General features: G+C 39.8%; 1 protein-coding gene across 2 annotated transcripts in view; it reads left to right on the top strand.

The window, feature by feature from the left end:
- Positions 1-15,461, top strand: part of mapk8ip1b (mitogen-activated protein kinase 8 interacting protein 1b) — a 66,013-nt gene that overhangs the window by 28,627 nt on the left and 21,925 nt on the right. For both annotated transcript variants that reach the window (XM_074667000.1, XM_074667001.1), the window contains exon 3: positions 7,533-7,790. In XM_074667000.1, coding sequence (XP_074523101.1) covers positions 7,533-7,790 — 258 coding nt within the window. The remainder of the gene's footprint in view (positions 1-7,532; positions 7,791-15,461) is intronic.

Below are 15,461 nucleotides of genomic sequence, written 5' to 3'. Positions count from 1 at the left end.
CTTCTCCTCAGCCTCCTCATCATCACTGAGCTCCTTGTCTCCTAGCAACAGGGGCCAGGGCTCTCTTAAAGGGGCCAGTCGTGTTTGTGAGGACATAAAACATGAGGGAAAGAGGAGAAGCCAATTGCATTAGCAATTATTGATTGTAAGCAGGTGGAAAGGTGATGAGAGAGTGTGTGTGTGTGTGTGTGTGTGTGTGTGTGTGTGTGTGTGTGTGTGTGTGTGTGTGTGTGTGTGTGTGTGTGTGTGTGTGTGTGTGTGTGTGCGTGGCTGAGATGATGACAGGCACAGAGTCAGAGCTGCCTGATGTGAATCATCTGAAATTACAGGAGGTGGAGGGATAAAGAGCATCTCTGACAGCTCATCATCGGATCAGAGAGTGAAATACCGGGACTGGATTCATGGGACTGATGGATCAGGGTCATCTGATGGAGGGATGAATAAACCACGGGCTGAATGAATAAATTTAAGCACTGACAGAAAGGTAGAGGAATGGGGCTGTTGAAAAAGATGATGGGAACAGATGGATGGATGGATCAATGAATTAATGAATGATGGGATAGTGATGGGTGGATGGATAGAGTGATGAATTATGGGGTAGGCAGTAGGGTTGGTAGAAAAAAATGAAAATCAGTATATGGGGATTTTTTGTTTGGCAATATCAAAATCAGGATTTTTTTTTTTAATTCAAATTCTACATTTCAGTCTTTCCTTATAAACTAGATACGAAAGAGTTACCACTTTTCTCCAGCAGAGGGCAAAATGTTTCTCTCTGACTCACGTGATGTGCATTTTATGGGAAAATATGGCTCCTTATAAAGTCTGTAGACATTACCATCATGTAACTTTTTCTCATCATCTGTGTTGAAAAAGCAAACTTGCAAAAATCTTAAATAGTGAAAAATCACAGTTTAAATTGAATCGGCACCCCAAAAATCGTAACAGAATTGAATTTCTAGAATAGCACAACGTCCCAGCCCTAGTGGACATAGATTGATGAATGGTGCCGCACTTGCGCCAGTCGGATACTGACAGAGCCTTCTGTCTGTGCTCTTTGTTCATTTCCTCTGTATTTCTGCACGATTCCATAAGGCTTATGGACACAGGTCAAACGAAGCAGTACCACTGGAAAACAGTGGGGGCAGTGCTGCTGTCGCTACCCAATACTACAGTGGCTGCAACTTAGGAAAGCATGTGCGAATACACAAAACACAAGCAAATTTAGGAAAACATCTTCATCAATTTAACAACACGTGCGCAGCATTTAGAAAAATGCACTGCCAACACCACAACACAAGTAGACACTTTTGATCCATTCACATATTATTTAGCTTTTAATCTACAAAAAATTCTATAGAGCACTTGGCGCTAGCTTGATGCTAACGTAAATTGGAAATATGCTAGCGGTTAATATACATCGATATGTTGTTTTACCCGCAAAATATCAACTTTTATCACCGAACAAATAAATGTACATAACTTTATCACAAGGGGTTCATTATTAATCCATTCAGCATGTTATATCTCTCTTACAGCACACAGCAGTGGTGTGGAAAAGGCTGAAAGAGCTGTCATTTCATCTTTAAAAAGACATTATGTACGACCACCTCCTGTAGCACGCATAAAAACAAGCCATACTGAAAAACATCAACACAACTATTATAATTAACCACACAGCAACAATGACAACGCACCGTTTTGGATGATTTCACGACAAACAACAAGCAACAACAAGCGTGTCGACAGGTGTGCATCACTTTGAGTGTCCTCTGGAAACACTTAAGTTGTGTTGTGGTGTATTTGCAGCACGTTTTTCTAATGTGTTGTCATGTGGTGTTTGCAGCGCATTTGCTAAATGCTGTCAAACTGATGAAGATGTTTTCTTAATTTGCTTGTGTTTTTTTTTTTGTATGTGCTTTTTTAATTTTCAGCGCTGTGAGCTTTAAGGGCCACCGTACAATATATATCTTTAGTGACACACAAAGAAGGAATAACAATGGCAGAACTTTTTGAAGAAAAACTTAGCGACCTCACCAACCACTGCACCTGTTTTTTTCTGTTATGCAAGAGGTACATTAGCAATCCCTCCTCCACAGCCGCCATGTTTCATTGTGAGCTTGTTGTTATCATAACCTTTTGAGGAAGCTGTGGCTCAGTGGTAGAGTAGTTGCCTCTCAATTGGAAAGTTGGGGGTTTGATTCCAGCTCCTGACACTAACAAGATAGGGTGGTCAGTGGTGTGTGGATGGGTGTGGATGTATTAGATAAAACTAATGGTTTCCAATAGGAAATCCTTATCAATCAGTGTGTGGATATGGTGTGTATGGGTGAATGAGACTAGCAGTGTAGAGTGCTTTGAGAGACTAGAAAAGTGCTTTCTTAGTACTGGTCCATTTACCATTTTGACTCAGTGCTGCCCCCCTGGTGGATGCATGGTTAACAGCAATGCCAACGTAAAAGATGCATGAAAGTATGTGAACAGTGACGGTAACATCATGGACAAAATAGTGATGAATGGATCAAAGAATGGATGAATGAATTATAGTGTAGTGATGAGACATGGATGGATGCATAGACTAGTAATGGGGTAATGATAAATGGATGGATAATTTATGGGATGTGGTTGGAAACGATTGGTAAATAGATTGATAAACACATAATCAAATCATAGAAGAATGAGGCTGTAGGGGGATAAACACGAGGATGAATCATAAACAGATGAATGGGTTGATGTGTGACAGTCTGGTGATGAATATCTGTCTGATGGATGGTTGGATTTTTGATGTACTACTGTTGACATAAAGATGGATTGTCATCGCCTCCATGAAACAAATCCCCACACCAGGTGATATACTTAGAGCATCTTTTGAAAAGAGACAAGTCTTATTAAGAGTAAGTCTGCAAAAATACAGAATTACAAGGATGTTGGCCCTGAAAGGAGGACAGCGGCACAAACACGTCCCATTGTCGTCCTGGTTCAAAAGGTTTCTGGCTTTTAAGCAAATTACACCAGCAGCCCTCCTTCAAACGCACACAAGCCTTTTTTCTTTTTGAAGTGAGAGTCCTCTGAATAGCTGTGATCAGTGTTTCTCTGCATACAAATGTGCTCGAAGGCAACACTCAGCCCATGGAATTGGATTAACCTCTTTTTTTCTCTGTTTGCCAACAGTGAGGTGGTTCACTGTCTGCCTGCGCACATGCATGATAACACCTGCTCTGCTCCATTTACAAAGAAACTCCTAACTGATCTGTACATAACTGCTGAGGCTCAAACACAGGACATGACTTTAGAATATGAGTTTAACATGTGCGACTGATTTCAACACACAAACACAACATATGTGTTTATGTTGTGCCTGCATGTGGAGCTAAGGCTGCTTTATAAACTGTAACAAGCTTAACAATGACACTGGTGTCCATGTCTGTGTCAGCTGACAGAAGGAGTGACCATGTGTGTGTGTGTCCTGCAAGCGTGTGTGTGTGTGTGTGTGGCTGCAGGCAGTGATGTTGAGTGAAGCAGACAGTCCTGTCCCAGTGCCTTCTGACTTCCTCTGTCTCCCAGAAGACGGGGTTGTTTGGCACTTACTTTGAACTCGGCCGTGATGTCGAGAGCCGTCTGACTGAATCTACTCACAAAGTCAAACAGATACTGTTTTATTCAGGTCACTGTCACCTCATGGAGATATTTGAGTCAAAATTTAAATGTTCAAGTTTCTCCACTGGAATCAAATGAATGAAAATGTGTGTGACTGTGACCTGTGAGTGACTTTTTATCCCCTACAGATTAAACTTTAAGCTAAATGCTCAGATCAGTAGTTAACTGCTGCATCAACATGCCTTTGTGCCTGAATTTGAACATATTTGATATTGTTATGTATTATTTCAGCATGACACCAAGCTGCGAGCAGAGGAAACCTCTAAATGACACCACCTCCTCCAATTTAAATAACCAACCACTAACATGCTACATGCTAATAACAATGGCACCAGAATTCTGATGTTAAGCTAGCATGTTCTGTGCAGTCCTTACTACCCAAGCTGGCATAATCTTGTACAACTGGAGCTGATTGGGAAATTCTTCTCCTTATGATGAGTGTAGGGATGGATGAATGGGATGATAGATGGTAGGGTTATGATTGGTGGATGTATTAAAAAGTAAAAGGAAGTGATAAAATGAAGGGTTTTTTGGGGAGTATTAAGATGTGTTTCCAACAAGCGGTCCGGTATGGATCAGTACAGATTGGCAAGGATCAGCAAAGCCTGATCCTGTTTGCGTTTCCTCAGCCAACTGTACCCCTTCTTGCACTGCGAAAAACTGAAATCTTATCAAGTGTTTTTGTATTATTTTAAGTAAAATTTGTCTAATTACACTTGATATGAGCCACATTCAACTGATCAGTTCAGAAAAATGTCTTGTGTCAAGGGGCTCTAATTTCGTAGACCAGGCGCAGGCGCAGGCGCAGGCGCAGGCGCACCTACCCTGCGCCGGCCTTCGCCGTGCGCGCAGGGCGTGACCGGCGCACTTTGCAAGTTTCCTGCAGTGCCAAGAGAGGCGCAGTCCAGGCGCAGATGAGAGCAGAGCTGCGTGTCGACGCCTCCCTCCGCGCAAATGGCAGAGAGGGAGGAGAAAAGCCGTGAGTGGGTTTAACACAGCCGAGCACTGCTTTCACCAATCAAATGAGCGCCTCTCCTCGCCTTTAAATGCCCTGCGACTGAGGCGCAGCGTCTGATTGGTCTGACTGTTCGTCAGCACCACGGAGAGAGTGTTGGTAGCGGAGACGGTCAGAGCCGCTGTGCCTGCAGCAGGTCAATGGACAACGGGGCGCATCGGAGGACACAACGCGCGTCACCGTGTGGGTCAGCTCCCGGGACAGATTTAATCTGTTCCTTTGTCTTTATCAGGAGTAAAAAATGAAGAGACAGTTACACAGCTGGCTTATCCATTCAGAATACTTTTGATCCACCTGCACTCCTGGTTTGTCATCGCCAAGCAGAGCCTTTGGTGATATACTGTATACTCTCCCAGTGTCTCCACCTCATCCTCCTTACAATAATGTACTCCATCTTTTTAGATCACGTTAAAAATAAAGAGTAAAACAGAGAAATATGGGAAATCACGGGTAAATCCTGAGTGACACACATTTAATTTCGTCTCTTTTTTCTTCGTCTTTTCTCTCCCTCTTTTCTTTGAATTAAATGAAATGAGAGAACCAGATATATATTCAGTATCAGATGTTAAGGCTGTTTATTGTTTAATTGTAAGATGTGCATCAAACTTCCAGCTGCCGTCAGGTTAACTTTCCATTATGACAAACGGCTTTAATCTGACATCAGATGTGACGGGACAGTTAATTTAGATATAAATGTATATGCTGGTTCAGACAGTTACATTAAATAGTGATTGCTGTGATTGTTTAATACATTAAAATGTGCCCGACATTCTGGAAACCTGCCTCTGAGGCTTTGATGACATGTGCGCACATGTGCGCCTGTCACCAACCCACCTGCGTGGGGTGCGCTCCGCCTTGCGCCAAGGATAGACCAGGTTGGAGCTGGCGAGCTTTCAGCGCACTTTTCTGGCACGAAATTGTCACTGCACCAACATGAATCTGCTGACACCTCCCCCTGGTGCGCCGTCAACTCCCCCTGGCGCGCCGTCACACCCATCTCTGCGCAGACGGTCTACCAAATTGTCAAATTGGCAGTGCACGGCGGTGCGCCGCACGAAATTAGCACTGCCCAGGCTGCGCCAGGCTTGCGCCCCCTGCACTGCGCCACGAAATTAGAGCCCAAGTTGTTCAAAGACAAAAAGGAGGTCTGAATTGCTTGTTACAGGTGAAAAAATATCTGCCAATGGAACAAGAGTAACTTTGAAGAAAATTTACTTGAAACTAGAATAACGTCTTAATAAAAGTAACTTTTCTCTTTTTCCAATGGCAAATTGTTTTAACTTGTTGCAGACAATTCAGACCTCATTTCAGTCTTTAAAAACCTTGACTCAAGACATTTTTCTGGACCTGTCAAATAAGACAAAAACACTTGATAAGATTTAATTGTTTTGCAGTGTGGTAGGCAGAGTGTAAGCCTGATGCAGATAGCTGTGTCAGCTACGTAACACCATGATGGCATGGTGACACAGTATACCCCGCTGATAAATCCAACGAAGAAGATAAATGTTACACAGTTTCATTTCCAAAGCGGTTTTGCGCTGCTACCTGACGCCATTTTCCAAACAAAAAGGAAATCATTGTCAAAAAGTTGACTGGAAATTTATACATGGCAGGGTTCTTTATTAACACTGTCAAACAGGATGTGACGATTCTTCCAACCAATCAATGGACTGCAATGTTTCTAGCTCCACCTTCTGGGGTCGAATCGAAATGTCTGGAACGCAAACAGAAGGGTACCAAAAGGTGAGACGGTACAATTTGGTAAGACGGGGACATGTCTCAGTTTTAGTCAAAGGAAACGGCATAAAATTTGTATCGTTCTAAGTCAAACCAAACTGAACCACTTGGTGGGAAAGGGGCTTTAGACTCAAAGAACAACTAGGACTTTGGTTTTGAAATTTTAAACAATAAAACTCAAGGAGGAAAGAAATTAATTTTCTGTGGTCTGCATGCTGAATGTTCTTCTAGTAAATGTTTTGGTTGTGCATTTTGCACGAGGTCAAAAGGGTCAATTTTTTTAGCACAAAGACAGCCAGTGTAAAACAGTGTTTCATTGGATTTCATGCAGTACATGAAGTGGAACTCAGAGGATCAACAAATCAAAATTACCCTTGAAGCCCTTGCAGTTAACCGCAGAGCTCACAGTGGTGTTTGGTTGTAGACAGTATCCTCTGGGGATCATACATCAATGTATGTGCAAAATTTCTATGGTAATCAATCCACTCTGGGTAAAGAAGTGTGTGACTGTCTGGATTTTATGCCATGGCTTGAATTCTTTGGATGTAAAGGAAAACATTGACACAGTCCTGCTGGATGTTAGGAGTCCACTACATAAACATAGCATTCAGTTTCCTGTTATTTTCCCATAAATGTGACATTTGATGCAGAGATCATATCTATAAACTGCTGCTACAGCTTCCGGACATTACAGATAGACTAAGGAAATAATCTTTTTTACTTTAAAAATGAAAATATGTAACGTAAATAAAATGTCACTGTGGAAAAAGAGCATGATAAAGCTTTCAGGTGGATTTTCAGACAGCATTACTGAACAGATAAATAACACTTGAGTTGAAAATGTGTTAGACTGAACACACACTCATCTTGATGGCTGTTACAGTCAGAGAAGCTGTCGTATTGAGGATCTGGAGCAGGAATTTGCTCTGCCTCTGCTGCCCGTAAGCAGCTCAGTGTCGGCAGTGATAGTGTTACAGGCTGAAGACACAGCAGCTCCTAATTGGCTGGCTCAGTCTCCTCATCCCATCCCCACATGCTCTCGATCCCTCTCTGCCTGCATCTCCCTCTGTCTTTCTCCCTCTCTTTCCTTTCACGACTGACAGCCTGTTTCCTCCAATCCCTGCAGGGCCATGTGAGGCGAGGAACCAATAGCATGTCAGGGAGGGCGGAACTGGGCGCTGTTGGCCAGCTCCAGGCAGAGATGTTGCATTTGGAACTCATAGACGGTGCTGACTCTTACCGTGGTGACAAGGAGTCCTCCAAGGCGTCTGCCATCGCTCCCCAGCCAGTCACCAAGGACCAGGCGGCACCTGTCACCATGGATACCTACAGGCCCAAGAGACCCACGACCCTTAACCTCTTCCCTATCGTGCCACGGACACAGGTAAGACATGAATTACCCTTTCCCACTGAGTGACAGTGTGTGGAGGACGACAGAATACTGATCATACTCATCATCAACAGGAGCTTATTTTCCGTGTGTGTCTATGTTCATCCTCTGACACCTGAATGTGACATTTAAAAACAGGAATTTGAGGGATCAATGTGAGTGACATCACCATTGGACTCACAACAATCCTTCCTCAGACAGGATGTGTTTATTGGCCTGAACAATAGCTTGAATTGTCTCCTCTCACAGAAGGACACAGAGTGTTTTTTCTCCTTGGTGCCCATCTCTGTTAGTGTTTGAACGCTGCCTGAGCTCGTGACTGTGTGTGCGTTCCTGTGTTTCAGTCTCTGTGAGGACCAGTGTGAGATTAATCTGAAGATCGAAGATATTGTGTGCTGAAGGTTGTGTTATGGATTAATCTCAGGCTTAAGGTTTGAATTAGGATTTGGTTTAAAGCAAGAGAAACCTTCGAACAAGCCCCTTGACCTGACTGTGTGTATGTTGGGTGAGGCTGTATAATGAGGAGTTCATGAGTAAAGATCAGTGTCCAGTCATCTTATGTGCATCCAGCCCGCTGTCCAATCATGCGTCATTAAAGTGCGTGTTTCATAAAAACCAACCATCAGCCTTCAGCTCCGAGGGAAGCTAAGGTTTGACACAATCAGGCATAGCGTCTCCTGTAAGAGAAAAGCCAATCATCACATCAAAATACTTCCTTCAATGAGGGAATGGAGCCTTTTGAAGTATTGTTACTGTAATTAAAATATGGTCGATGTTTGGCTTTAAATGAAAACAGCCATGACTATCAGTGGGAGTGGGGTGTTTCCTGCAACGTGTGGTATCTACAGTGATGTTCTGCAAAAACTGGAATCAGAGCAAGTGTTTATATCTTTTTTTTTTTTTGTAAATTTGTCTTATCAAACATAATATGTGCATCACAAAACATGCTTAACTACAGTACAGGTCGCTGGCAGATTGGCGATCACATAGGATACCAAACAGAGCTTTGCATCTGCATAAAAACTGCACATTGCTGAATAATATAAGTCTTTACACAGCAACAACCAAAATTAAGCAAGTTTTGTGTCTTTTTTTAGTACAAAAAATGTCTTATTAGACTTAATATGAACCACATTCTCCTGACAAGTCCAGAAATATCTTATTTCAAGATACTAAAAGACAAAAATGATGCCTAAATTGCTTGAGCCAAAAGCCAAAATGTGGATAGAACAATCCCTGTTGATATGTGTTCCTTTTACAAGCTATTGAGGCATCAATTTTGTGTTTTGATATTTTCTGGACTCATAAAGGGAATATAGCTTGTATAAACCACAGTATCACAGCATGGTCAGATCACTTGACAACGCGCAAAAACTAGAGCAGATAGAGCTGTCACTTCAACTACTGTCTAATAAGTTATTTTTGGCCCCAGTAGATTGATAGTAGTGGGTCAAAGTAAAAAAAAACAAGAGTTATCAAATAGATAACTTTGTACTGAAAAAATGGTACCAACAGAGAATGGTAATTATGCTACTTAAAAAGGCAAAATTAAACATACTCAAAAATGGCCAAAATAGGCCGAGAACTTTGAACGTTAACTCTAAAGGACAAGTTTAATGAAAGACAGATAGAACAGGACAGACACTTGGTTGGATTTCAGTCTTTGCCAGATGTCACTATGTTGAGCTTCTATGTTGATTTTTTTTATATGTGGTCTAAGTTAGTTCCTTCTGTTCCTCTGTTACCTACAGCCACTTTAAATCCCTCTCATTTAAAATAAATCTTAAAATCTAGGATGTGTTTCTTGAAAAACTGCACAATTCCTTGTGTAATATATTCATACACAATTTCATCTTTATTTCTTGGTTATGATATTACTGCATCTAGTGAGACAATAAATTAAAATTCCATCCAAAGAAAACAACAAGCAGACATGACACAACACTTTTCTTCATTTTTTAGGCACGTGTTCACCTGAAAACCAATATTCTCTGTCAGCTCTTGCTTGGGCTTCACAAACTCCTGAGGGAAATATCCTAATATCTTTCTTCCAGTTTTATCTTTCTTGCTTCATAAAAGTATACAAAGTCTGTCTAGCCATGGCTAATTTGCAACCCCTGCGCCTAGGTAGGCTTCCGGAGAGCTGGCGCTTGATGAGGGGTGTGGGTTTGACTTGGCTGTTAAGTTGTGTCTCCCATGAACGCAGATTTGACTTTTTAATTGGGTGGCCTTGGTACAAAACCAACCTGTGGCCCCAGTTTTCCACCCTTGTCCTCTGTCTTAGCATCTAAACTTGAAAAACTTTAGTAGCTTGATGTTCCTCTCTTAACCCAAGCTACTCACTGCTTCTGTCTGTTTTCTGTCTTGTACCGGTCAGTGTATGTGGGGTAGATTTCCTAGAACTTACAGGCCAAAGCAAATACTTTCTGATTTCGAGAAAAGGTGGTCTAAATGATGCTGTGGGTAAAAAGTGTCTGTTCCCTGAATTATGTAGCTAAAAAGCGCTTTAGCTCAGCTTAGCCTACAAACATAAACAGACTCTAAATGCCCTAAATTCCCCCAAAATGTGTCTAAATGAAGCTAAAAAGCTGTAAAAAGCTTCAGAGTTGGTGATATTTCTATGTGGGTGACCCATATCTCATGACACAGACCTAGAGTTAATTCAAAGCATGACTAATAAGTTTAAGAGAATGAATTAAGTCACACCGCAGACAAATGAGATTACAGACTCAAGCTCAGGAACTCTATTTACATTGATTGACACTAATACAATCCACCAATCAATACTAATGCAAAGCTTCCAGCCAGCTGCCAGCCTGACAAACCAACCTGTGACTCCAGCTCCACCTTTGGAGTCTCAGAAATAAAGAAATGTGGCTTTTCTAATGAGGAATCATTTTTTTAATTTTATTTTTTAATTTTATTTATTTTATTTTATTTTATTTTATTTTATTTTAATTTGTTAAATTTAATTTAATTTAATTTAATTTTTTTGTAAAAAAATTGCAAAATTATTTTGTTATTTTTTTTATTTGAAAAAAGAGCAATCACTTTTAAAACAAAGACCACCATGGCTGCAGAAATGCCCACAGGCTGATTCCATTGTTATGCAATAAAACAATAATGTATACGTTAGTGAGTCACTCCAGCATGCACGTACTCCCCCACAGTGCAGCCTGTCTGCCTGATCAACCAAGCAGCTCTATATTTGTGGAGCTTTGTTCTTTGCCCATTTTCCATGAGGCGGAAACAAGCCTACTGTTCTGGCTGCTGTGCCTTTTTCAGTGTGTGTGTGTGTGTGTATGTGTGTGTGTGTGAGCGAGTGCTTCCCTGTGTGTGTGTCTGAGCTGTCAGAACTGGAAAGTGTAAAGGAAATAATTGCTCTGAAACGTTTTCATTCTTGGCAAGTCTCCCCGTCTCCTGGGACATTGTTAACTTTGCTCACACAGTAGCTGGAGAAGAAAAAAAAATGCTGAATGGTTGAATGTTTCCAGGAAGTGACTGTTGCATGAGCTAAAAATCCTTCATAAACAGACGACGTCTCATTAACATAACCGCCCATCAGCAGCAGAATCTGGCTTCATATGCATCCGTTGGGTTTCTCTGTATATGCTGATGAAATCCTCCTGTTTGTAACAACAAATCTGTTTAATGAGGGGCTCATAAGCTTAACTTCCCACCCTGCTGGATGGAAAGGCCATTTTCCTTTCTCAATGGCTGCAAAACCTCCATGAACATCAGTATTTTATATAGACTCATGAAAACAGTGTAGACAGCAGTATCAGCATACCAATTATGCACAAAAAGAGAACAATATGTACACAGTTCCTTTGCCCTACAGGAGTATGAGGCCCTTATGCTTCCTTATAACCTGAGCTGGGAGTATCAGAGTGCATGAATGTATCTTTATCAGGCTTGGGAGAAAAACCTGCAAATTAGCCCCCATAACATGCATCATGCCAGACCCGGTGGCATGGGTGGGAATTGGGGGTCATGCCCACCCAGAGTCAGCCGTGCCCTCCCTGTGACTAGCAGCTATCTTTATTCAGGTTTTGTTTTTTTTCTTCTGAGTAGCCATCTTCTATAGTGGTGTATTACATTTACCCAAAAATACAAAAAAAAAAAAAAAAACAACTCTAGTTTTTATGAGATAGCATCACGTAAAAACAGAAAATATTTATTTTTAATTTCCCGCTTTTTTATTAGATACTATCTTATAAAATTAAAAAATATTCATTTTTTAATTTGCCTGTTTTTAATGAGTTACTATCTTATAAAATAAGAAAAATATTTATTGTTTAATATTTATTTTTTATAAGATATATTCTTGTAAAAACAGAAAATATTTATTTTTGATTTTCCCTTTTTTTATGATACTATCTTATAAAATTAGAAAATGTTTACTTTTGATTTTCCTGTTTTTATTGAGTTACTATCTTATAAAATTTGAAAATATTTATTTTTTATTTTTTTCTGTTTTTATAAGATATATTCTTGTAAAAACAGAAAATATTTATTTTTGATTTTCCCTATTTTTATGAGACACTGTCTTATGAAATTAGAAAATATTTTTGATTTTTCTGTTTTTAAGAGATACTTCCTCATAAAAACAGTAAATATTAATTTTGATTTTGATGGTTTTTTTATTGGATACGTTCTTGTAAAAACAGAAAAAAAATATTTATTTTTGATTCTCCTGTTTTTTTTATGAGATAGTATCTTGTGAGATTAGATTTTTTTTTATGTTTTTTTATGTGATATTTTTTCATAAAAACAGGAATTTGAAAAGTAAAGGAATTCCTGAAAATCTGTAATTGTCATCTCGATCAGTTGCTCAAGCGCAAAGCCCACTCAGATCTCCCCAATGTTGCGTTTTTTCTCCAGTATCATCTGGACCAATATAGCAGGCTGCATGGGTATAAGATGATCTGAAGTGTAATCAAGCTGGCTACATCGTTAGTCAAGAAACAAGCAGGGTGAAAGTTTATTTTCAGCAGTGTTACAAACCACTACTTTTCCAGTACTCTTAGCCGTTGCCTGAACAAACGCAAATTCCTCAGGTGTCATTGCAAAGAGAAAAAACTAATAGCAATACCATCCATACTTTTTAAAGACACAAGTATCTCCTAATGTTTCAAACCAAGACAGAAATAAAACTGAATAAGGTTTAACAGGGGAGACATGTTTCTTGATCAAGATGACGATTAAAGAGTTTCAGGAAATTCCTCTCTTATCAATATTTTCTGTTTTTACAAGATAGTATCTCATAAAAACAGCAAAACCAAAAATACTTTTTAAAAAATCCAGTTTTTACGAGGTACTATCTCATGTAAACAGGAGGGTTTTTTTTTGGGGGGGGGGGGGGGGGGGAATGCAATATGCTACCGTAATCCTCTATTATTCCTATCTCGATTGGTTGATTTTACAATTCAATCAATCAACCTAAAGAAGATAAGTAACGTGCAAGCCAGTTACACATCTGAGCATGAATGTTTACTGCAGTGTTCAGTTTGACATCAGTGCTTATGTTTCTAGAAACTGTACCGTGCTGCTCTCTGCATTGTTGTTCTCTTCTTTGTGACACAAATGTGACACAACACTACTGTTTTCATTTGTTCTTTTTATTTTAGATTTCTTTGATGAACTGCCCTTTTTCAGTGAGAGAAAAATCATTTCTCAGCTCTGCAGGAGTGTCCACTACAGTTCAGCCTGAAGCAATTAAAATGTAGGTTGAAAGGGTTTGGCCCCCCTCTGATTTGTTTCTGCAGCCAGGTCTGCATCATGCAAGTGTTTTTTAAAGCTCCTTTAAAGCTTTGAAGTGTCATTAGTCACTATGTCCTTTTTTAGAACCAGTGTGTAAGAGTATTTTTATCTCTTCCCATTTCAGTACTAATGAGCTAATGAAATGAAGACTTTCTAAATTTAGCTAATAAGCTGATTTAATTGCAGGCATTACAACAGAAAATTACTTTCTTCTTCTTCTTGGAATAATTAAAATTTAGCAGCTGTTTTCAGAAACAGGTACAGGCTCATTAGTCGTTCACTCTCAGGGCTGGTCTCCTTTGAAGCAGCTTGTTTGAATAAACCAACGCACAGATGTCCGTCACAGGAGGGATTCCCCGCCCTTAATCCCAGTCGAACTCTAATCCCTCACCTGTTTACGGGGATTCACCTTAAAGGAAACACTCTCAAAATTGATCTCTCTTTGACCCTGGAAGTCCACTAGAAACTAATCTGATCAGTTTTCTTCTTTATAAATTAACACATGCATGTTTTAACAATGTAATGATTAAATAAGGAAACTAATAAATGGTAGATCTTACTAACTATTCCCAACAAATTGAATGAACCAGAACAGGGAAATGAGCATGTTGAGAGGTTTGTGGGTCTTAGAGATTTAAAATGCAGTACCTGAAAACAAGCTTGGGCCATAACTGTCTAAAACATCAACTTTGGCTGTTTTCGAATTCGCCTACTACATACTGCTTATGAAAGTAGTATGTAGTAGGCACTGCCTACTACATACTACTTTCATGAGCAGTATGTAGTATGACTGTTCAGTTAGGTTAATTTTTGTAGTATGCTACGCTGGTCTTCAGTTTGAAGAAAACAGAAGTTGGCTACTGCTGACTTTTTTTCCCCAAAAAACTTTATTGAAAATGTACAAAATAAACAAACCACGAGTAACTTATCTGTAAATATATTGCCAGAGAGAGCATTTTATATGAACTTTAAGTGGTGGAGATGATGAGGATTTAAAGATAAAAAAGAAATGGCTCTTATATTTATATTCCTCTGCTACTCCGGTTGTTGTTGCTCTGCTCTCTGCCATTTTCACTTCTGATATGGGACCAGGCGCATTGCATTGTGGGTAACAGTAGGCGAAGCAGACTGGTCTGATGCATACTGTGGATTTTTCCCAATTCAGTACGTCATCCGGGTGTTTTTCTCATACTACAACTCTGACATTTGTTCGCATACTGCATACTGCATACTGCATACTGCATACTGCATACTACATTTTGGTCGAATCAGTAGGCACTGCTAGTATAGTATGCGAATTCGAAAACGGCCATAGTCTTTGTATTGTTACCCATAACCAGCCTCAAGTGGACACTCAAGGAACTGCAGTTTCTGCACTGGTTCAGGTTTCAGCTTGGTCTGGACAGAAAGTTCATAAACATACACAAACTAATGGACTCACTTTGGTCTCATGGATGTACCCTGTACGTCACTCCTCAGACTGAGAGCACTTTTTATGTTTTTTACTCTCTCATCCTGCTCTGAGCATCAAAGTCACCCAAAAGTGGATTATTTTATTAGTTTGAAGGGGTTAAAAACTGGGATTAAGGATCATCTGATCAGTGTATGCACATGTCTGTGTGCTGAATGATGATAGTTCATGCAGTGTTTACTTGCTGTTGTCTTGTGTATTTTTTTTTTTGTGGGAAATTTTTTAGTTAGACTCACTTTTTTACAGCTGCCTTTTATTAGAGCATTTTAACAAATAATTTAAATATCTTTTCTTTAAAAAAAAAAAAGAAAAGGAAAGAAAATCGCACAATTTTGCAACTCTGCACTGTGACTCTTATCTTAAAATCTGTTTTCAAATCTGTTTTAACTTTTTTTTTCTTTTAATCTCATTTTGTTTTATTGTATCTTATC

This window comes from Halichoeres trimaculatus, unplaced genomic scaffold (genome assembly GCF_033239565.1).
Source record: "Halichoeres trimaculatus isolate MK-OKI-2021-1 unplaced genomic scaffold, fHalTri1.1 fHalTri1_scaffold_3, whole genome shotgun sequence".
Lineage (NCBI taxonomy): Eukaryota > Metazoa > Chordata > Actinopteri > Labriformes > Labridae > Halichoeres > Halichoeres trimaculatus.
Note: the sequence above shows the minus strand (reverse complement) of the source record. Positions and strands in the feature narration are given on the sequence as shown.